The 24,260-nt window shown below is 38.7% G+C and overlaps 1 protein-coding gene across 9 annotated transcripts in view; it reads left to right on the top strand.

The window, feature by feature from the left end:
* Nucleotides 1-24,260, top strand: part of LOC123319325 (protein lap4-like) — a 123,880-nt gene that overhangs the window by 1,519 nt on the left and 98,101 nt on the right. For all 9 annotated transcript variants that reach the window (XM_044906235.1, XM_044906233.1, XM_044906231.1 and 6 more), the window contains exon 3: nucleotides 21,747-22,036. In XM_044906235.1, coding sequence (XP_044762170.1) covers nucleotides 21,747-22,036 — 290 coding nt within the window. The remainder of the gene's footprint in view (nucleotides 1-21,746; nucleotides 22,037-24,260) is intronic.

Below are 24,260 nucleotides of genomic sequence, written 5' to 3'. Positions count from 1 at the left end.
AATTGAATTGTTGACAATTGAAACACCCACTACTATCAGCAACGAAAAAATTCTTTTGATTAAGTCGCTTTTAGCCACAGCGAGGTACAATGAATAATAGCTATTGGATATTGGTTCAGCCATAATTTACAAGGAAATAAGTATTTCTGAGTAGTGTTTTAAAGATTTTCAATGCATAAGATAAAAATCACCAATAACAATTTATGTTATGTTTTACTGACGTATGTTTCGTCCTTATTTGTAGATCCTCATCAGGGTTCATGAGTATAGTTATATTTTGGTTATTTACTGTTCATGTTCAGATGTCATTTACTGTTTCGAATATAATGTTTGGCATCCCACTCGAAAAAACTAAATAGTGAGCTAGGTAGCCGCTTGCAGCAGCAATGGTTGAGATGAGCTAGTGGGGGACCCTCCAAGTACTAGCTTCTCTGAGACTTTCCAATTTTCTCTGCATTACATTTTTTTCTCTGCTATTCAAATCTAGAGTTTCTATGGAAAAAAAAACAATAGTATGAACAAAACATACTCTTAAATCTGATTGAAATATACATCTTTAAGCATTCCTGAAATGAATTGATTCAAAGTCAGCGATCCATTTCACTTGTTGAGTAGTGTAGTTGGAAGCGCGAATGGGACCTGAAGGGGATGACATAGAGCTATACACGCGAAATAACAAAGCCGTTTTTTTGCCCAATTTCAATCGGCGTTCTGAAACAGCTTCCATCCGAACTGGGAAAAAAAAAACAGATACTCAAATTGAATATTTCAGTTGAGCGAGTTTTTCGTGAAACAAATGCAGCTTCCTGAATTTATTTCATTAACTTGTTAAGCGATGCGCGAATTTCTCGATGGCCTATAGGTTTTTCCAATTTAGGCGGACAAAGGCTTTGGTGATAAAATGCACGTTGCCTTTTTGGGCACAGGCGAGCTTGTCCATATTTTCGAGCCGATCGTACAAAGGGTCTCTGATTACTGTTGTAATTGAATCGTTTACTAGGTTGCTGTGTCGGAAATAACGCGAAATCGAGTGCAAACATTGTTCTCATCATGTGGGTGCGTTTGATCTTGGTAAATATTGAATTCGAGGTGATTAAGTAATATTCACCTACGTTAATGTGTACATTGCTTCTCAGCATGATATTGGGGGGACTTAGTCCATTTCTGGACTAAGCTGACAGAAATAACGGAAGGTTACAGGAAGGGGTCCTTCTAACCGAAAGAATCGTGAGTGTTAGGTTCCCTAGTTATTGGTATTGTCGTTATCTCGGTGAGATTGACTCGGGTGAAGAATGTGTTCATCTATGCTCCTACACGTAACTACTGCTGGAAGAATGATCATTTGAATATTTATTGTGAAAGTTACAAGTTATAGCCGAGGTTAGAGCACTAGACTAGGTTGTTTCCTCGCAAGGGTCAGGAGTTTGAAGTCTAGAGGATCACACCTTGTGTTCCCTTCAGAGGGGAATTTCGTATCTTCCATCTTGAAAAGAAGCTATTGACAGATGTAAAACTAGTTCAACAAACGTTATCAAACCCATGGCTTAGTCCACGCACCTGCCTTCACATTACCAGTAACCTCCAAGTGAGCCAGGCAACAAAATGCATTCTCTCACTTGGTAGGAGTTGACCCTAACACCAGAGAGGGATTTCAGTGTTTCCTGACTGTCGCAATATATGAGAGGTTCAGAGCTGAAGTGAACCAAGTCCATGCAGCCTAGTTTTGAGATGAATGGCTTAGAAGTTGTTTATCACCAATTAATTCAAAAGTGACTTCTTTATTTATTATTATTCTTATGTAAACATATGCTTACATTCTAAACTTTTAAAATCTAAAGAAGTCACTTTTGAATTAATTGGTGATAAACAACTTCTAAGCCATTCATCTCAAAACTAGGCTGCATGGACTTGGTTCACTTCAGCTCTGAACCCCTCATATGTTAATGTGTTTGTCAGGACATCTTAATTCTCTAGCGTGCTTACAGGAACAATACGGATTTGCCTGCACTGGAAGAGTTCTTTCCTGGGAGGCTGGACATATTGGGTGTGATGCTAAACAGACCCGAGACCATTCACTGTTGACGTCACTACCATCAGTGTTCCAGGTGGCCTATTCATTCATAAAAAGATCTTTTATATAGTATAGAAGTATAGATAATTGACCTCCATCAGTAACGAATACCCAGATAGGGTTCTTTGATGCAGAGGCTGCTGCGCGTGAGGTCCCCTCTATCGAGAAGGAATCCAATAACATTTTCATCATTTTGAGGACCCTGGCTGGTTCTCGAATAGCCCACTGTCACGCTATTATGTCTGTTATTTGTTTCTGACCTTTACTATGCTACAGAAACATCTCAGAAGAACATCCAGATTTTGTTACTCTGTCACCTGACACCAAGATAACTTTAACCTTAAAGAACCTCAAAGGGGCGCATATCTATATCACCACGGACAGCCAGGCCACGTTGAGGTCCCTGGAATCACATTGCCAGGGATGTCTGCTGACATGGGAGTGCCATAGTACCAAAAAGCAACTGGCCAGAGACAACAAATTGACTTTACTATGAGTAACAGGGCATTGTGGTGTTGAAGGAAATGAAAAAACCGACGAATTTGCAAAAAGAGCATCAAGGTTAACACCTGCTGGACCTGAGCCTTTCTGTGGGCTAGGAAAGACCAATATGAGGCTGCGGTCCAACAGCGGGAGTTGAACAACAGAATAACCCTCTGGAGAAATACTCCTGGACTTGCTCAGCCAAAGAAATTCGTGATAATTTCACCGACCCCGGTTGAAATGATAATAACCACGTTGCCATGTGAATGAATTTCATCTTTCTCCAATCCATTTGGGGTTATCTCACTAATTACACTAAAAACCTTCTTGCATCTGTGTTAGAAATACCTATAGCACGCTGGTTACTCACCTGCCGCTAAATCCGATGATTCTCAAAAGCAATAAATAACTCTGGGCAATTTTGTAATGGGGGCATATCTCGTACCATTATCAAGTAGCGTAATTGTTGGAAATTGCATATGATTTTTCGTTTCTCATACGTTCGTGTGCGATAATGAAGCTGAGTAAAAAAAAGGCTAAAACGGTCTAGGAAAATTGCACTCGACCGTTATGAAGTTTATCTGTTAGTGTTACCTTGCCGATGGGTGATCTTCATTTTACCTACATCGGAGAATTAACCGAGTGAGAGAGGTTTGTTTCGGCGGTATTGTTCTTACTTCAAGATGTTTACGAAGACTTCTTGACTGACTCGAGTGGTTGGGGTTGTATAATGAGAAACTGTAAGGAGCTGCATTCACAAGTCTGTTTTTTGCGTGAAATATTCATTGTCGAAGAAGTTGTGGTTTTGCTCCGATACACTCAAATAAATGGGGATCTTGTTGTTTAATATTCCCCCTCAATACTGGTAGCTTCTCAAGTTATGCTTTGTCCCATTTGTTCGCAATAGGGGACTGCGGTTTAAGTTGACAACCTAGGAATTTTCTAACGCTTGGGAAAGGAAATTTCATAATGAATTAATTAATCGTGTCAAGTTTCGCTAAACAGGGTGTTTTCAAAGGTGAGGCTTTTTTTTGACAGAAGGTAGAACTCATCAAAATAAGTCGTTTCACCAACCATTCGCTGAGATACCTTCTAGGGATAGAAGTTCGACAAAATTTCATTTTATTCAAGTACGGGACTGTGTAAGGTGACTCCGGCAACACAAAAACAAAACAAAACATAAACATATGGCTAGACAATGAATGGTTCAGTACCAAGTTCATCAGATAAAAGGCATCAGGTCACTTGATAGAATCATAATTCTTGTATCGTGCAATTTAGGGTGAAAAAAAATGTAGAAAATCGAGGCAGTTTCTTGAAAGTATTTATGTTAGTTATGTTGAAGAAGTGCTATGATGTTTCCCCATTTCATCCCATTTTTACGACGATTCTTGGAATGTTCGAACAAGAAGATAATGATGCCCATTGTGAAAAAATTCGTGAATAATTTAGACGAATTTTCTCGGTGAAATTTTGAAGTATTATTCTATTTTTTACACTTGTGTCCTATGTCTCTTCTGTTAGGTTGTACCGAAATGAGCCATTTCATAAAATCGTGTAAGTAACTGAAAAATAATGAGAACAATTCGTCAATCCTAAGTTTCCATTTTCATCACCACGTAAATATCGAACGAGCCAATATCCTAAACGAAACCACATGGTCGAATCAGGAGATGAGTTTTTTCCCACTGCTTTGCGATAATTCAGCTAACAAACGGTCTAGGGTCGTATTAGGATCTATTTCAGTAATCATTTTCAATTTTTTTTTCAACTTTGTCATTTTGAAAGTTTTTATAGGTGATTTTTGGTGAAACGCTTCATTTTGACCAGGTCTACCTTCTGTTGAAAAAAAGCCTCACCTTCAACCTGTATTTATGAAGATCTGTAAATTGTCACATAAGTGCAAATTACTTGTATTAATGGGAAAACCTGTGTCTGTCTGACCGACCCATTTATACAGGGTGTAAATGAATAGTTGCGAAAAAATTCTTTTTCAAAATGTAGTGAGGATCTTTCATATAATGTTTTCTTTTTATGAGCAGTCCTTTTCGAGATGCAGTCCCCTTAAACTTTTTGGTTGGCAACGTGGATCGAAGTCCATTACTTCTTTTGAAAACTACAGAGCTTGCTTGGCACAGATTGTAAAATTATGATTCAGGAAACGTGAAAATTTTTCCAGTCCCCTGGCCAACACCAACATGCCTCCTCCAACGAGTCGTGGTCCTACATGTACGGTCGTTAATCAGCATCCCTAACATGGTCGGATCAAAGGGGATGAAAGACAAACAACATGCGATACGCTTCCTCGAATTCGACTCGAAGGACCGAAACTCGTGGTCCGTTTCGACTGGGGCCGGTGCCACGCTCTATCTGCCGCAAATAGAGCGGAAAGAGCCGCATACGTGTCGCGAGCCATTCGGAAAAAAAAAACCGAGCGGGGTTGGCGGTTATTCTAGGAACGGGGGCCCCGCGACGCTTCCATTCATCGTTTCCGGCTACGATGATTAGGAATTCGGATCGTTATGCCCTAATTGAAAGCCCGTAGCTGTACGCGGTTTGGTCCACACCCTCTCCTGCAGCTCTAAGGTACGAAATTAGGCCCCATCTGTCGATTTTTGACGAGACATCATCTTGAGATGCGATTTTCGGATGGGTAAAAATTCCTAAGCGTAACCGATATGATCTGAAGCCGGACGTCTATAGGGTGATTAATCATAAGTTATTATTACAGTTTTCTGAAGGAGAATCTACAGGGCGAGTCTTTGACTTGTACATATATTTCAACAGATTCTTGAGGTCAAGAGAAACACTTTCTGTCTTTAGAATTTTTTCCGATTCGGCCTAGATAAAAGGATATTGGCATTTTAAGTTTTTATAATGAGCCATGCCACTCCTGAAAACCTGACACTGAAATTCTCCCAAGTATTAAATAGAACATTTTAACATTCCAAAAACAAAGTATAAACTCACTTTTTCCATTCCATTCGGTCAACGAAGTAGACATATACAGGGTGTCTATAAACAAATGCGAAGGACTTATGGAGATGATTCCTCGATGAAAATAAGCAGGGGTAGTTCCTATAAATTTTTTTCGAAATCGACCACCAGCCTTTGAAAGACGATACATAATATGAAGCACTAAATAGATGTTACTCACTCATTCATTCATTGCTATATCCCGTTACCGGGAATAAATCTACATAAAGAAGAAGAAAAAAAATTGCGAACAGACTTGTAATTTCTCAGGGCTAGTTGCGACTGTGTGCCCTCCTGTGACTGAAGAGACCCAACCGTGACCTTCAGATCCTTCCACACTCAGGGCATGGATAGTCACCAACCAGATCTGGCCGCCGCTGAATCTTTCTCGAGTCTTCATTATAACTGTGTACCACAGACCTCCACTGTGACCTGTCCAACGCTAGTTGTTCCCAGTTATGATTGACATTAACTGATTTTAGGGATTGATGCAGTATATCCTTGAACCGCTTATACTGGCCTCCTGGTTTCCGGGCTCCCTCAGTGAATTCCCGGTAACGGGATACAGCAATGAATGAATGAATGAATGAATCCTCAGAATGTGGCCGCTCCATCTGAGTCGGGCCCTCGTTACTTGAGTCTCAATTGTTGTACAACTCGCGCGTTGCAAGACTTCTGCATTCGAAACTTTGTGGAACCATCTGATGTGCATTATTTGTCTTAGATGACGATATTGCGTTTGTTCAAGCTGTTTAATATGTCACCTGTAGGGCGTCCAGCTTTCGCTTCCGTAAAGAAGCGTTGGGAGGACCACTGCTTTGTAAACAGCTGTCTAGGTCTTCAGATTGAGGTCGTGATTTTGAAACACTCTGTCCTTTAGCTTCCAGAATGCCCGTGATGCCGAATTGATACGGTTTTGTATTTCCGTTAGACCTAGTATTAATGAAGCTTCCCAAGTATTTGAACTGCTCGACCTGTTCTAGAGTTTCATTCTCCAGGCTGATATCTGTTTGAAGGCTTTCTGGCGGACTTACCAGGATTTTGGTTTTGTCGTTACTGTTACTCACACACTTTTTTTTAGATCTCATTACTTTATTATTAGGGGTCGAAAATAACAACCCCTTATGATTTTCCTTCAAAAATTTTTTTCGGGGATAAATTTTCGAAAAATAAAATTCTCTTATGGTTTCCTATTCAATTCTGGAGAAAAAAAAAATACTCTTGCAAAATTTCGATACAGTCGATACTCTTCTCGGAATAAATAAAAACTTACAAGCAGTTGTGATCGCTGTTCATTCCATTTAATCGTATAAGTGTTCCATACAATGACCAGCTCCCGCTAAAATACATGTTGTTATTTTCAACCCCTAATAATAAAGTTATGAGATCTAAAAAAATTGTGTGATTAACATCTACTCAGTGATTCATATTGTGTATAGTTTTATGACTCAGTGTTTTTTAGAACCCGTAAAAAAAATTAAAAACTATCAAATCGTCATCGCCTTCCAAAGGCTGTATCTTGGAAGGTAGGTCGATTTCTAAAAAAAAATTATAGGAACTACCCCTGCTTATTTTCATCGAGGAATTGTCTTCCTGAGTCCTTCGCATTTTTTCACAGACACCCTGTATAATACAGTAATTGAGTTCCTGCTATTCCCTTGCGGATGAGTATTGAATCTTGATTTCCGATAATGATAACGTATTCAGCTTTCAACTATCCTTATTAGCTCTGTATTCATCTAAAATATATGTTATCATGTATTATCGTTGTTTGTTTCATTTTGCACAAATGTTAACGTATTGAAACATAACCCCAGAGTTGCATTCAGCCTAAGTACCCATATTTTTCGAATTTCAAAGAATTAAAATTTTTCAAAATGGTTTTATTCAGTGATAATGATCATTCAACTTTCTCTTAAGATTGAAGTTCTTTGAATGGTATGTAATGGTCATAATGGAGAAACTAGATGAACTGGGTGGAATTTTGTGTTCGGAGAAGATTAATCATATCATTGAAAAACCGATAATCAATCCGTTCGATGGAATCGTTTATTGGTAATTTATTCATAACAAAAATTACATTTTTTGAAGTATTTTCAACAGTCTCTGTCTTCTCAACCGAGCCGAATTCGAAAAAATGGTAAAGAGAAAAAGTGTTCCTTTCGACCTCATGAATTTTCTGTTAAAATATATAAACAAGTCGAAGAATCACCCAGTAAATGCAGATATATTTTTGTGTACGATTTTCGTGATGCCAACATCAAAAACTTGTGGGGAGTACAGTAGGAGATTCGTCAATAGACAACTAATTTGCTAACTTGGAAAAGACGTTATATCATAAAACAACTGATCAAGAGACAACAACTTGACTTCACACTGTTGGCGTGAAAGCATCACGGTACTGAAGGAAATGAACAAATGAAAAAGATGATGAACGTGAGAGAAGGGCATGAAGGATAACACTTTCTTTCTTGATCTGAACCCACTATCTCCACTGATTATTCGTTCAGTCTGCGCAGGGATGGAACAATTTCTTTGCCGAAATGGAAAATTTCATGAATCTTTTTGTCTGAGCATATCTGGATGTCTTCCACCAAAGGATCTCTTCGTTTAACTCCCAGTGCTCGATAGATACATGAGCTGTTATTTTCCTAGCCGGAGACAAGCTCACTGAGCTGAGTCAAGCTCATTAGCTTGACTGGAGGCGTCTCCATAGAGCATTGTTAACACAACAGAAGTCAGATTTTAAACCTTTCAATAACACTCATATCTCCAAAGAGTGTGGTGTGAACGAACTTTTTCAAGCGGTAAACACATAGGCGCGTCAGCGCCACCTATCGCTGAGTAGACAGATGTCCTATCTAGGCCACGCGTGCTTTCTGTAGATTCCTGCCAAGTGTACTGAAGAAAGTCGACATAGGTGTTTGTAGGTCCAAACAATATCTCCCTAATTCTGGAAGGAACAAAAGAAATTGGTGGATTTTTCTGATCGTCACTACCAATCTTCTTGGCTTCGGATCCCTACACGCTACATCGCTGTCCTCGTGTTCCTCCCTTAAATATGTGGGAATAAACGTCATAACAGCGTATCTATATGGTATCAATTTTCACCGATCCCATAACGTATTGGGTTCTGCGAGCAACAGGATACTTTTCTCGGGCCGAACCCGACCGCCGATAAGCCTCAGAACCAGAAACGCAAAACTTATCCTTTCCTCGTATCGACTTTCTGCACCGGAAGGTAACGATGTGGGGTTTCGTATGTCCGCATTATCGGTAATAATCTCTGGTAACGGGCGCCTGTGTGCGGGGTGACGTCTCACCTGGTGAACATCGAAAATTCGTTTTTTTTTTCTCATTTCGCGGGATATGGCTGAAGGAGGGGGTGCGAGAGGGAGAGGATGGAGGAAGAGGGGGATGCCCCAGTTCAGAGCGACATTCTCCGGGTTATCCGAAGAAGGTAAACCGTGTTTTCCATCTATTCTTTCAGTTGAGAGTGTCCAGATTGTTCGAATCTAGTTCATGCTTGCTTACTTAAGCTTGTGGTTTTGGGAATACTCGAAATCGAAGAGACAGTTTCCTGTTTCCCGTCAGAGCGTATTTTACACGAGGTGAGTCTTTCACTGGTACAGCGCCAGCGTGATCCACTGAAAGCATCTCGAGAATTTAAAGAAATTTTTTTATGAGCTTCAGTACTCTTTTTCGAAATAAGATATCAGAAGGCACAACACAGACATCCTGATTTGTTTTCGAGTTACAGAGCGTTTCTGAACAATAGCTGTTTTATATCTTGGTTTAGGTTTAAGATTCATCACAACGTTTGCAGTAATTTTTATGGATTATGTGCTATTTGTTTCTGACCAGAGAAATTAGTTACCGTTTTAGAGCTATGGCTCACTGAACCACGCACACCAGACTTGACACCTTTGAATTTTTTCCTTCTCTTCTGGGACATTTTAAGTGGATTCTGTACAAAACAGAGCCCTGAGATGTATAGAAGAATGGGTAATTCTCCTCAATTTGGGATATCACAGCATATGCAAGTTTAAACTGAATAATTATGAGTTTCATTCATGAATTTTTCAAATTCACCACGGAAACTATTCAAAATCATTCTTCAAATATGAGGTTTTAAAATTTAAATCGCTCCGTTTCTAGTTTACGATTTGGCAACAACGCCTACTAGAAAATAAAAGGAACAATGGCTTGTTTATAAAATAACAGCTGTTGATTTGCAGCCATCCTAAGGCGCGTATTCACTGGCGAGCCTCAACAGCAACCCGCCATAAAAATCTCATAAAATTTTAAGACCTTCCTTGTTCGTCGCAGACTTCATAGACAGCCATTTTTGTCTATCTCATCAAGGTAGTGTATTTGTTGTCCTTTATTATCAACGCATATTTCAGTCGATGTTGCCAACTTGTGCAATAGAAACGAAACGCTTTAAATTTTAAATACCCATTTATATTTTTCATTTTTAAGTACTCAAAATAATTTTTGTTTGGGAAACGGTTGAAATGGTTATTTCAAAATGTGACGTTTCAAAGATATTTAATAAAAAATACATTATTTTCGTCAGAAGGAGTATTCCCTATTGCAAGTAAGAATTTAAGAACACACAGCATGCCGAGAAATTCAAGTTGAAGTTTTTTTTCACAAAATAATAAACAAAATTTTGAAAATCTTACCATAAGAAAATTTTTCATTCATTTGATGTTTCATAGCAACTCTTGGTATTTTTATTAATCAACTTTTTTTTGGAAGTACTAACAAAAAAGGTCAATTATACGGAATAATTGAAAAGGTGATCGAATTACCTTTAAAACAAGGCGTTGCTCAAGCTTCTTCTTTCCCTTCCCTTCCGGTCCTTGCTGTTCGCCCTCAGACCAGGCTCGGGCTTTCAGCCCTTTCAGTTTGCCCGCGAGGGTGTAACCCCTCTCCACTCAAAATTTTTCGAATTAAACGAAAAGCAATACGGACATGCGATTTGACGCCCCAGTTCAAAGTTTTTTTTTCAGCCCACCTAGGAAAAAGAGAAATCATCGCGCGAGAAATGGTCACGTGAGGAAAAAATTTGCCGTTCCTCGGACAGTGAAAAAAGAATGTCTCTCATAAGTCCCATCGGTTCAAAACACCCGCCAATTTTGTCTGATTATCCATCGTCACACATATGACACTTGTGCCTCGTCACACATATGACACTTGTGCCTCGTCACACATATGACACTTGTGCCTCGTCACACATATGACACTTGTGCCCATCACACATATGGCACTTGTTGCGCCGTCACACATATGGCATAAAAAAGAACGTCCCTCGTAAGTCCCATCGGTTCAAAACACCCGCCAATTTTGTCCGATCATCGATCGTCACAAAGGCGACACTTGTGCCTCGTCACACATATGACACTTGTGCCTCGTCACACATATGACACTTGTGCCTCGTCACACATATGACACTTGTGCCTCGTCACACATATGACACTTGTGCCTCGTCACACATATGACACTTGTGCCTCGTCACACATATGACACTTGTGCCTCGTCACACATATGACACTTGTGCCTCATCACACATATGGCACTTGTGCGCCGTCACACATATGGCACTTGTGCGCCGTCACACATATGGCACTTGTGCCCAGTCACACATATGGCACTTGTGCCAAGTCACACATATGACACTTGTGCCTAGTCACACATATGACACTTGTGCCTCGTCACACATATGACACTTGTGCATCGTCACACATATGACACTTGTGCATCGTCACAAATATAACACTTGTGCTTCCCCATGACAGTTCTTTATGTTCGATGTTTTTCCTTTAACAGCGAACGGAAAAAATTAAATTGAGGAATGTCAAATATTTCCCTTTTTTCTAGGCATTTTTCGGGTATATCTGGGTCGTTTAAGTGTTAACTGCAGATAATTCAGTCCTTCGTGATAAAACATGCTGATTGAAAATCACGTAAAGAAAGATCGATGTTTTAAAACTGCCGCAGTCGTTATGTTAAATATTGCTGAAGTCGAGACAAATGCGATACTTTTATAGCGATGTTTTGTCACCTCGGGAAGACACATGATTCACGAGGGTTAAAAATAAAATGTAACAAAGATCGTTTTGGCATTTCCTAATAGATTTCGACAGTTTCTTATGAATCCCACCAAGTTCCACCTCGATGTGCATACCTTTCCATTCATGTTTCTCGCTTCTCGTTTCTGCCGGTATTTCCGCTAAACGGAGAAGACTTATTTATAGCCGGGAAATTTCTCCAGCCTCCCGTTCTTTCTTTCCAAATCGAATTTTCCGACGGGGGTCGATTCCCCTTTCTCTCTTCGTCTGTCTCGGGGCAATACTGATTTTGTCGAATCGCGTCCTCTGCAAAGTTACACTGCGAGGTAATTGGTATTGAAGCATCAATCGTATAACCTTTCGTTCGCTCTATGCAGCACGATTTTAGCTATCGTGGAAAAGGGTTTTCACGTCGGAACGTTCCGTCTTTGATCTCCGAATGCCGAGCGTCGATTCCAATCAACGTAAACATTTTCTCTGCTGAACGTTCGGGATTCAAGGAAAACAGTCGGGCCGGTCCTCTGAGTTTTAACCGTTTCATCTCGAGATGCTGATGCTTGGACTTCGTTAGAAATACATCGAGCACATGTTTGTGTTACAAACTGGAACACAAAATTCGATTGAACGTATGTGGGTTGACAAGCAATGGTGCTTGTCATTGGGGCTGACCTGAAGATCATCTTTTCGCACCCTTTATATGGTCTAGCTATCCGTCTATTTCCAGAGCTCTAATGAACACCAGAATCTGGGAAGGCTTGAAGGAGATAACCGAAGATTATTGCGTAGAAAGGTAGGAAACGCCCCCATAAAACCTACTATATTTTGGCCAGTGAAAACACATTCGACTATGAGATGGCGCTGAAAACGTACTATCGATACAGAAAAACTGTTAAACAGTTTTCTGTTTTATAATTGAGGGGTGCGAAATTCCAATTCTATTCCTTGTATTGAATTTCAATATCGACTTTCTTGATAACAAACATCATGAGCTACAAAACGAAAGTATGGTTTCAAAAGAGGTAAATTTTCCATTGAAGATGATGACCGATCGGAAAGGCCAGTTTCTGTGTCAGTTCGCGAAAATTTCGATGCACTTCATGACATGATTTTATCAGACCGTCGAACTGGGCTAAAACGGATATCTGAAGCACTGAATATTTCATAAGAACGCGTTCATCATATACTTCACGTCAATTTGGGCATGAGAAAAATGAGGGCTACCGCGTGTGAATTCGCCGCTAGATGTGCTAGTGTAGCGTGAGGTCCAAATCATAGACTCAACTAATGATTAATATTAAGTTTATGGTCTCCATATATGTATAATACTTTTATTGATATTACGTGTTTAATGCTATAAAAGAAGTGAAGCCAAATCATTGTCAGAAAGGAACTTACACACATGACGAACAAGATATTGATTAGTAATCAAATATTTATATATTCAATTTCTCCAATATTATGATCTGTGAAATGACAAGTCCCCGTCATCGTAGATAAACAAATCTTGCATTAGTTTGTCTATGTTCAGGACCTCACTCTACAAAGGCGCCAACTGGTGAGCAAAAAAACGGTAGCCCCCATTGCTGCAAAATGGTCCCCAAAATGTTGACCAAAAGCGTGCAAGGGTAGAAGCATCGCGTTCGATCTGTGCTCGATTTGAAAACGATGTAGACTTCTAAAACCGAATTGTTACTATGGATGAGACTACATTTCTACGATCCAAAAACAAAGCAACAATCGATGGAATGGAATGGCGACACTCTGGTTGTCCAAGACCTAAGAAGTTTGGTGTCCAAAAATCTGCTGGAAAAGTTTTTGCTTCAGTTTTTTGGGATTGGCATGGAGTTATCATGATTGATTTTTTGGATAAATGTGGAACAATAAACGGAGATTACTATTCTACATTACTGACTACTCAACGGAAAAAAATTGAAGAGAAAAGACGCGGAAAGCTATCCAAAAATGTTTTGTATATGCAGGACAAAGCCCTGAACACAAATCTCATGTTGCCATGCAAAAAATTCGTGATTTAGGGTTTGAATTACTAGAACACCCCCATTATTCACCAGATTTGGCTCCATCCGACTATCATCTGTTTCCTTAACTAAAAAAAAGTTTAAAAGGTCGTAAATTTTGTTCCAACGAGGAGGTTATAAAAGATGTGGAGGTCTGGTTTGCAGGGCAAGGAGAAACAGTTTTTTGAAAGGTGTACAGTCGTTGCAGGTTCACTGTAATAAATGTATCCAATTAGGAGGAGAATAAATGTTGATTAATAAAATATTTTGACATTGAAATTTTGTTTGGTTCCATAGTAGGCTAAGAAATTTGCAATATATCCTCGTATACAAATAGATTAATAAATGAACAAAACTTTCACAGCAGGTTTCATAAAACTTTGACTTTCCAAATAACAATTTGACAGTCACTCGATTCCCAAAACGAAATCAATAAAGAACCTTGCATTTCTGAATATATTGAAGGAGTACCAATTGAGTACCTTTGAAGGGGCGTATGAAGGTCACAGTGTCCCCTTAATGGGCCCTTCATGCAAGGGGATGCTTCCTGCATACAACAATTTACGTGGATGAACAGTTCTCAATTGACTCACTTTTAATCCTGACATTTCCATTTTCCTTAGTGAAGTGAAAAACTTAATCTCGGAAAATCCATTTTATTTGATCCACAGTGCAATCATTTTCGAACGGGGGTTTTCACCAAGAAATTAGAGAAAAAAAAAATCAATAATCAGCAACTACAACGAGCTAGATAAACGAAATGCAGTTTCAGAATCAAAACATCTTCGATTAAAATCTCTATCTGAAATCGTACGAAATTTATTACGTTTATGCAAATGGCCCTCGAATTAATATTCAAACACGTCTTAGGGTCTTAGAAACACATTTGAAACATAGATGGCGCTCAATCTTTGCTCGAAGTAATTTCCCCATCATTGATTACTGTTCACAATCAGCCATTGCTGTATTTTTGGGTTACATCAAGGGGAATTTTGAACCGAAAAAGGTATGAAAAACGTTTGTCTGTCTACTAAACATTCTAATTGTCGAAAGAAATCAAGCTAGGTGTTTTTGGAGCTAAACCTTAGCAACTAGCTGTTAAATGTACCCTTGAAATAATTCCCCAGATTCCATACTTTGCTGTAACCTTGTACAGAGGAACGAGTGTGATCGAAAACAAACTACCCTACTTTTAGGGGTCGCAATATGGAACACATACCTTTTTCACGTCAGTTAAGCTTTCGAGCGGTTCGTAAAGCGAAGGAATAATTGATGGAAATTTAAAAATAAACCGGCTAAACACAGTGATAGATCCGAAGTAATGAACGTTCAAGGTCGAATTGCTCCGTCCGAATAAATGGATTGGAATTATCGATATCGGAATATTCGAAATCGTTGAGCGGACGCGTCATCGGCCGTTTGCGAAGAACCGCAACGCACTGTCGATTGATTCGCGTTGAAAAAACCAGGGAGCCAGGATGAGAGCGTTGATTGCTATCACTTATGTGGAGAATGGAATTTTGTATTTTGTGTCGAGTATTGGTATGGAATCGTTGAATTATTCCAGGCTCATCTGAAGGATGAGGCCCCAGATGGACAGCAACTGACCCGCCCTTTTCTAATCAGTCCTGAATTCAGGTTAGGAGGGGTCTACACCGTTTTAGTGGTCAGTTCAAAATGAGAAAATGAATATCTTACGTCAGAAACCACTTATTTGTATGGGGTTTTCTTTATAATTCAATTCAAACAGTTCGTTATCTCGGAAAGTCAGTTTTTTCATTCGTCAAACGGATTTTTTTTTATTGGAGAACAAATATTTATTCATGTTATTAACTTTCCGAGGTGAAATTGTCTCTTCTGTATATTTTCACATAAAAAAATTTCTCGAAATGTCTCGCCATTGGCTACAATTCGTATCTTGGTGAAATCGAAACAAAAACATTCGTTAAATGCTGCCATCTTTTCAAAGTGGAAACTATTCGTAACTTCTACTTATCATTCAAGTGTTCTGGCAACACCCCCACAGTCTGGTAGTCTTTACGGATGGCGAGAAAGTCCCGTGGTATGAACTTCTCTTAAGGACAATTGAAGGTACAAAAATTTGGGAGCCCGAGCGTTCCGTATTGACAACCATAAATTTTCGAAAGTACTTCCTCGTTATTGCTCAAATCTTTAAATCACGATTTTGTCACGTACTTGGTCTTTGAATGACGTGACTTTCTAAGTGCAGTTAGCCTTTCAGTTTGGTTTTTGTCTGTGCCGAGGCATTGACAATGACGAGAAAACATCACTACAATACTGTTCATACAGAAAAGAAAGGAATGGAGAGGTATGGATAGGATGAATCGAGGGATAAATATACTGCTCAAAAAAATTTTTTTCACCTCTTCAAAAGTTGCTGGTTTTTGTCCACCAAATGTTCATTCATGAGAAATCAAATGTTTGCTCTTTCATGTCTTGACGTTTGAGACAAGTATTTTTGATCAGTTATCGTTTCACGTTCTCATAATCAACGCTGATTGAAAATCTGAAAGCCATTTAGCATTAATGCCTAGTGGAACAGTAAATTAGACAGGGATGGAATAAGAGAATTTTAGAGTAAAATGAACGGTTTTCGAATACCGAGAAAGGGGAATACAATAGAAAGTAATTGAACTGGAATGTTGAACCCAACTTCAACTACCTACCTGTTCTGCATAAACATAGTGTTTATCCCATGACTTCATTCATTCCTGTGTAGGTAGTCAACTCTCTAAAATTCTTTATGTACTTAATGAAAATAAAGGAAAGAGAATGAAGATACATAGTTTGTTAAGCCCGTTTGCAACAACCGAGAATTCTCTAGAGAATTTATTCGAGAATTCATGCGCCGTGAATTCTTTACAGTTGCATACGCACTTTCGGTAGAATTCAGTTGCATACAAAACAATCTGTGCCGTTTTCTTGCCAATATTTGGTAGAAAATTCTCGGCTGTTACAAACAGGCTTCATACGTAATCTCATTCAACTTGAAACTAATCCTTTAGTTTCCTGTGCTCCGATAAATAAGAGTTGATTGAAAAATATGGTCAAAGAAAAAACGAAACACATTAAAATTCAGTGGTATCATCACCACTTTTGGAATTTTCAACATCCTGTATATTTTCATTGAAGCAGAATATGAAAAAATCATGAATTTTTGTCGATCAGAGGAATGTATCGTACAAATACAGGGTGTATCGTGAACCAAAGCTTCGACTGAAAATCCCTCCGAATTTTCAAAGGCTAGTTTTTTTATAGGTTATTGTACTGGTTATGTACAGAAACATTCTAAGGTCAAACCAAACTTTGAGCAGGTGTCTTGTCCCAGATGAGTCATCAAACATGTAGTAGGTACCTGTCGATTCATGAATGAATTTACAAAGGCTGAAAATTGTTGCATAATTGCATATAACTAATCGAGTAAATAAGAAATATGAAAGTAAACTCTGGGTGTCCCATATCATCTGAAGGGAAACTATAAAAATCCTATATCTCCATAATTCTAACATTTAGGTATAGGGTTTGAAAAATTGTTAGATATAGTTTTTTTCTATCTAATAGTCTGAAAATATAAGGTGCTGGATTTGAAAAATATGAAACGTTTCGTGATGGACAGTCACTCTTAGAATGAATTTCGAACTTTCCCTAAAAACATTTTAACAACATTAAAAGCTAGAGTAATCTTTGAGGATAGTACAACTGTTGTCACTAGGAAGTAACAACAATTCACTCACGACGATTTTTACGTTAAATTTGAGGCAAATGAATGAATATCCCGAGAACTTTGAAATTCGGGTACAGAGTAGTTCAAATGAACCCTATTTGAAATTTCAAAAATAATCCAAAAATGTGATGAAACATTGATCTCATTCGAAATAACAAATCTTGGCTCAATTTCAGGTATAACTGGAACTACCAATGATTCATTAATTAATAATATAATAGACACTTTTCGTGCAACTCAAAGATATGTGTAGTATTTATAGTATTCATTCTCGACCATGAAAGCTGAAATTATAGGGCATGCCATTCGTGTTGAAATAATGGAATTTTGAATCTTTCGAGGGAATATCAACTAAAACACTTTACCGGTGCTTCGAAAACATTTCGTCCTTGTCGAAATGTTTTTTTTTCTCGATTCAATATGGGTCGTCGTCTTCACGAGCGTAATTTTCGTGACTGGAGGACGTTCCAGGATCGGCGCCGTCTTCATAGGCCCAGCGTCCGCGACCTTGGCGCCCGGAGCAAGGTGATCGCGAATTCTCTGTCGAGTTTAAGGAACTCTGTCGCTAAGCGTGGCGAGAAACGGTTCGTCTCCACCTCCTCCTGGTCGGGCCCGCTCTTTTGCGGAATTGGGATAATACGGCCTTTTAAGACACGGAGACTTCACGACGACTCGACTTACGGGCCCCCTTGGTCTGGTTGTTCGATCGGACCATCACCGTAGGGACGAATATAATAGGTTTGTTCTTGGTTGTGAAATGTACAGAGCATCTCAAATTGCTTGAACTTGAGTTGGAGATAGTATTGTAAAAACATTTATTGTATATCGTATTCGATCATAAAATGAATAAGTCACCTGCATGAAGCCAATACAGTAATAAAAACACATATTAACAACATCTATAGACTCAGAGTGACATTATTCAACTAAATGCAGACCTAATCCAGAGTAGTTCAAATGAGAAGTCACTTGAGGTCAGACTTAGACTTTGAGAAAGTTCAGAAAAATCAAAATTAACACAACGTTTACAGTGACATAGCAATTAATGATAATTGATTGCGAGAACCTCTCTATTCCATCAGAAAAACAGATGGTGAGAATAATGAAGAAGGCTGAGTTGTAATAGTGAAATAGGCCAAGAGGTGAAACTAAATTAATCTAATCTAAGTCTGGTCGTCAATGAAAGATCAGTACATTAAATGTGAGTCGAACAATAATTATTATTTGAATACGTTCAGAGCAAGAATATTGTAAGTTGAATGAGAAGAACCAGAATATTATAATTGATCTGAGAAGAGCAATAATATTATAATTGTTATGAGAAAAGCAAGAATATTTTAATCAATATGAGTAACGTTGGTCTTGAAGAGTGCAAAAATTTATCAATGAATACAACATATACAGAGACGGACTGCTTACAAGTAAGCACGATTAGAACGTCCATCAGAAAAACAGAAGATACAATTGATAAATTATGAGAGTTACAAATCGAGAGTACTAATGAGGGAAACCACTAATCGTTGGTTTCGAGTAGAACCGAAGGCTTGAAAACTAACATGTATATCGAGCACGATTAATGAATAATCCATCCTGGAAGGTCTGCTCCAACCAGGACGAGAGACTGTCAACTAGTATCATGCCTCACCACTGAATACTGACAATGAAATACTGAAAAAGAAAATGGAAACGAATTAATTAATAATTTTGAGAAGACTCGTAGTGCATGAGTCTTTGAGGAGAACAGGTTAGCACCAGAATTGAACGAGAAGACTTTAAAGAGAATTACTTAAAAGAAATGAACTGGTAGAGAAGTACAACAATAATCGAGGTTAATAAAAAGTCAATTCAACAACGTGAACGAAGAGAATCATAAGAAAACGTGCATTATTCCGCTTCGGAAAACAATGAGCGTGGGGCTGCTGCTTCGGTCAATTAGTGCATAGCTGAATTAAAGTACTATAAGTGGCCATCGAAGCTGGTCTTGAGTATCGATAAAAGAAAGATCGGAGGGTGCTCCGCTCAATTTTAACATGATTATTCCCAAGAAAAAAGCATTGCTAGCATGGAAACGCATGATCCTATTGCATGGCCGGCAAGATCACCAGAGCTCAATCGTTTGGATTTATTCGTATGGGGTTATGTTGAGAATAAAAAATCCTCTTGTCATAAATAGGGCTGATTTATAGCAGAGAGTCGCTATCAAAACAAACAAAGATATCGTGAAACGGTTTCCACTGATGGAATTTTCACGAAAATCGAACTCAAGACTCCTCTCAAAGTTTTCACCGATCTAGCCTTGAGAAACAGCCAAAATCAACAAGCCTTACTACTTTTCGACGTACGAAACAAAACACGAGTTCCATCACTTCCATCGACAACAACATCGTTACGTCGGTCGCAAATCCAATCGGAAAAGAGCCGTAAATACGTCGCCGTACGCCAATGACGTCCGACGCCTGTGAGTTACGGGCCACGAAGGAAACGAACATACATTAACACTGACCGGCCTAATATCAAACGCCGCTGTATTTTATTTTTGTTTAGGTTAAGGACGATTTAACGCAATTAAATGGTCGAGTCTGTTTTATTATTTCCAATAATAAACCTTTATAAATGGACATGTAAAGAAATTACGATCTCTCTTGATGTTCTCACTGTTTAGGACGTGAGGTGTTCTAGCTTTTTTTTTAAATATTTTCAATGGGAATTTCACTACATGTATATATACTCATATACGCATGAGGGTGGAAGAGTAAGAGCGTCAACTGTCGCACAGGATCGGCTAATCCACACCTGGCCAGAGTTGTCCGTGACCTCAGAAATGCATAGCATGGACCGAATTAAATGGCCTGCTGCCTCTCCAGTCCAATATTGTATTAAACATGCCTGGTCTGCAATGTCACAACAATTACATCGCTTATCTGACCCACCGCAGACATTACAACAGCTCACCAATGCTGTGACGGACATTCGGGAAAACATTCCACAAACATTCATTAACCTAATTACCCCGATATGGTATAAGAACTACGACGAGCTAGAGAAGTCACCACACGGGCTTTGAACCTTGATTTTAAGGTGTTTGAGAAAAAAAAAAGGAAAAATTCTTAAACCTGCGGACCCCAGTAGGTAGAATCTTTATGTTGTTCATTTCTCTACTATGTTGTCCCTCTAAAGCAGGGTAAAAGCATATACTTACCTTTAATAGCTGGGTAGCCGACGATGATAAATCGGGATTTACTCGAGCGCCGTGGAGACCGAGTGGATTTTGGAAGATTAAATGACAGAAAGAAAAAAAGTTTTTATGATGTATATACTTTCAGCGGTGGGGAAAGCGCCTGCAGGTTTTTAAAGATGTACAAAAATCGTCAGGTGTACATACTCGAGCATGTCAGATTAAGATACTGAATATGCCCTACGTGTCTCTGATTTGGATTTGGATTTGTCAGATTTCAGAGGATATGTTAATTTTACCCAAAGGAAGCAAGAGACTGACAATTCGGACGTGACGCAAGGTCACAGCAAAAAAAATCGTTACTTGTAACTCTGGTCGCATCTGTATTCATTAAGAAAGTTGTAGGTATATAATAAAGTTCTATACAACTTTTGTCTGAAGCAACTTTGCATACTCTTAACTGTTTTCGAGTTAGAGGGCGAGGAGTTTAGCCACACATGCGAAAGGCCAAGTTCAATGTAGAAACCGAGTCTAATGCACCTTCATCGCCATTATTCTTATAAACGTTCAAAGGTAGAAAAGATTTCTTTGGGCAAAATTTGTGGAAAATGTTATGCTCCATAACTTGTATAGTGAATGCGAAAATAATTTGAAGCCCAGGAGAGGAGATAATTCGGAAAAACTTATTTCTGTGATCTTTATGGCAAATTTTTATTGTTTGGGCTTGCTGAAACTGTCAGATTATAATTTTTCCGTTATTCTTGAATCATTGGCTTCAAAATGAGAAAAGATTGAGAGAATATATACTTTTCAACATGTAATTAACCCTCATATATCTTAATCTGACACGCTGAATTTCGAATTTTTTTTACTATTCTCACAGGCTGTCTGAGACAATTCCCCCTATATAGGAGTCTAATTTTTGGTAGAGGTACTCTACAGGGTAGAGTAGAGGGAATTTTCCTCTTGGGCTCCCCAACTATTATACATCAGTACAATATACTTATACAAAATAGTTTTTTCATTTCCCTGTATTTATTCTAAAATGTCCACTTCAGGGTTTGAGCAGTGTATTTCTAGTGAACAGAATAAGTTAGGTTCATCACGAAGACCAACAGAAAACAATTACGAAATATTCAATTCCACACTGCCTTCATCTTCTGCCTCGTCTCATTCGGCTAAACTATCGTTCGTCTCCTTTCAGACATCCAGGACATCCCCGAGAGCATCGGGGCCCTCAGGGCGCTCCAAATGGCCGACTTCAGTTCGAATCCCATCGCCAGGCTGCCGCCCGCCTTCAGCCAGCTGAAATCGCTCAGCGTCCTGGGCCTGAACGACATGTCGCTGACCTCGTTACCGTCGGATTTCGGCACTCTGACCTCCCTGACGTCGTTAGAGCTGAGGGAGAACCTCCTGAAGGAGCTGCCGGCCTCCATCAGCGAACTGTCGAAGCTCGAGAGGCTGGATTTGGGCGACAACGAGATCGAGTCATTGGTGAGTTGAAATTGATAAATGAAATTGTTCTTGGAGGATGAGTAATGCTACCCAAATCGATAGGCACACCATCTTTAGCGGATTTAATACGTCTTTCGCCACAATACTTCATTTAAGAGCCTTCAGACGCTATCCTTCAGCCAGACATTCCTCATAATCCTCAAGACTTTAACCTTAAGCGTCTAGACTACATTCATAACTTCATAACTCAAACCTTCAGAGTTTAGACCCTATTCCTAGGCCTTTGGACTTTTGAGCCCCCTCAAACTTATTTAAATAGCCTTTAAGGCCCGTTTGCACTAGTACCGCTTAAAAGGAGTACTTAATTAAGCGTAGCTTAAAGTTAATGGACGCTTAATTTTATTTCCAGTTGCACGACTGCGGTTTAACAGAATCTTAAGTAAGGGGCCCTTAAGTTTTGATATCTAGTGATATTTCAGATTTTTATTTTGGTGCAACTTCATTCTAGTCCAATAAAGCCTTTTCATTGGTTGGCCGGTTGAAGATGATCGTTGTCATTTCATTAACCTAACTTTATTGTCCTGTCAGTCAGTATCAAGTAAACTATCATATAATTATCAATGAGCGACAACTTTTTGTTGCTGAATTAGCATTATTATTGATAATGAAATGGATTGTCAAATAAAAGGTACTTGACGTTATTAGAAAAACCACAGCAGTTCTGCAGCCAGTTTATGAGTTCAACAAATTATTTTAGGTTAGAATCCCGCCCTTAAATACCTAAGTGGTCATTACAGGAGCACTTAAATTTAAGGCTAGCTTTAGCTATTTGAATGTCACTTAACAGCTGGTGCAACGTAATTTAAGTTAAGGGTTCATTTTAAGGAACACTTAACACTAAGAGCGTTTGGTGCAAACGGGTCTAAATATTATGCCACACTACTCTCAATCCTTCGAACTTCATTCTTAAAATTTGAGACTTTGTTTTTAAGCCCTTCCCGTTAGAATTTGTACTTTGATGTTCAGACTCTATTTCCAAGACTTCTTTAATGAACTTTTGAACTTGATTAATTTTATACTATTTTTAAGCCTCTACGTCCAGTTTCATTATCGAATTTAACGTCACTTCAAGCTTTAAGCTTCCTTTACTGTCATATCACTTTTTCAACACAACAACATATGCATTTTCAAGAAACTTCCCCGATTTTCTACATTTTAATCTCTCAAGTGACCTGATGCCTTTAATCCGATGAACTTGGTACTGAACCATTCATTGTCCAGGCATATGTTTATGTTTTGTTTCGTTTCTGCGATGCCGGAGTCACCTTCTACAGTCCCGTACTTGAAATTCAATGAAATTTTGTCGAACTTCTAGGGGTTGTATCTCAGCCATCTTGGATATTTTACATATATGCATTTTTGGTGAAACGACTTAATTTGATGAGTCTCATGCGAATTTGTTTTATTAATGTTGAAGACGAACGTGATAAAAATGTCCTTGTTAGTACGAATACGGTGAATGATTGCCAAGCAGGTGGTGGTAATCTACAAAGGGCACTCAACTTCTCAACAGAAGAAAAAATTTGTTGCTAACTATAGTATGATTTGTGGCCAAAATTGAAAATAAAAAGACTGATGGAATTACAATAATGGCAAAAGAAAAGGCTTGGTATTCTGTAATGAATTCATTCAATTCTCAAAATCCATATAAAATGGAAAGTTCAAACAACCAGTTCAACAAATTATTTTAGGTTAGAATCCCGCCCTCAAATATTTAAGTGGTCATTACAGGAGTACTTTAATTTAAGGTTAGCTTTAGCCATTTAAATGTCAGTTAAAAGCTGGGGCAACGCAGTTCAAGTTAAGGGTTTATTTTAAGGGACACTTAACACTATCGGCCGGTTTCATAATCAAACCTAAAGTCCCTTTAATTTTAAAGCTTCCTTTAACCCTACTAAAAATGACAGTAGAGGAGGCTTCAAGCTTAAAGTGACGTTAAATTCGATTATGAAACTGGACGTAAGTGTTTTTGGTGTTTAGTAGGGTAAAAGGAAGCTTTAAAATTAAGGGGACTTGAGGTTTGATTATGAAACGGGCCGTTAGACTTTGTTTTAGATTTTAGACTTTTTCATGAGCCCTAAGACTTTATTCTCAAGCGTTTAGACTACAGTCATAAGCAAAAATGCATTCCCTTCGTAGATTCTACGTCGATTGGCCTCCATCCGGCAACCTTGAAGTCGCTAAACGTCTCCAATTAAGAGTT

Source organism: Coccinella septempunctata, chromosome 8 (genome assembly GCF_907165205.1).
Source record: "Coccinella septempunctata chromosome 8, icCocSept1.1, whole genome shotgun sequence".
Classification (NCBI taxonomy): domain Eukaryota; kingdom Metazoa; phylum Arthropoda; class Insecta; order Coleoptera; family Coccinellidae; genus Coccinella; species Coccinella septempunctata.
Note: the sequence above shows the minus strand (reverse complement) of the source record. Positions and strands in the feature narration are given on the sequence as shown.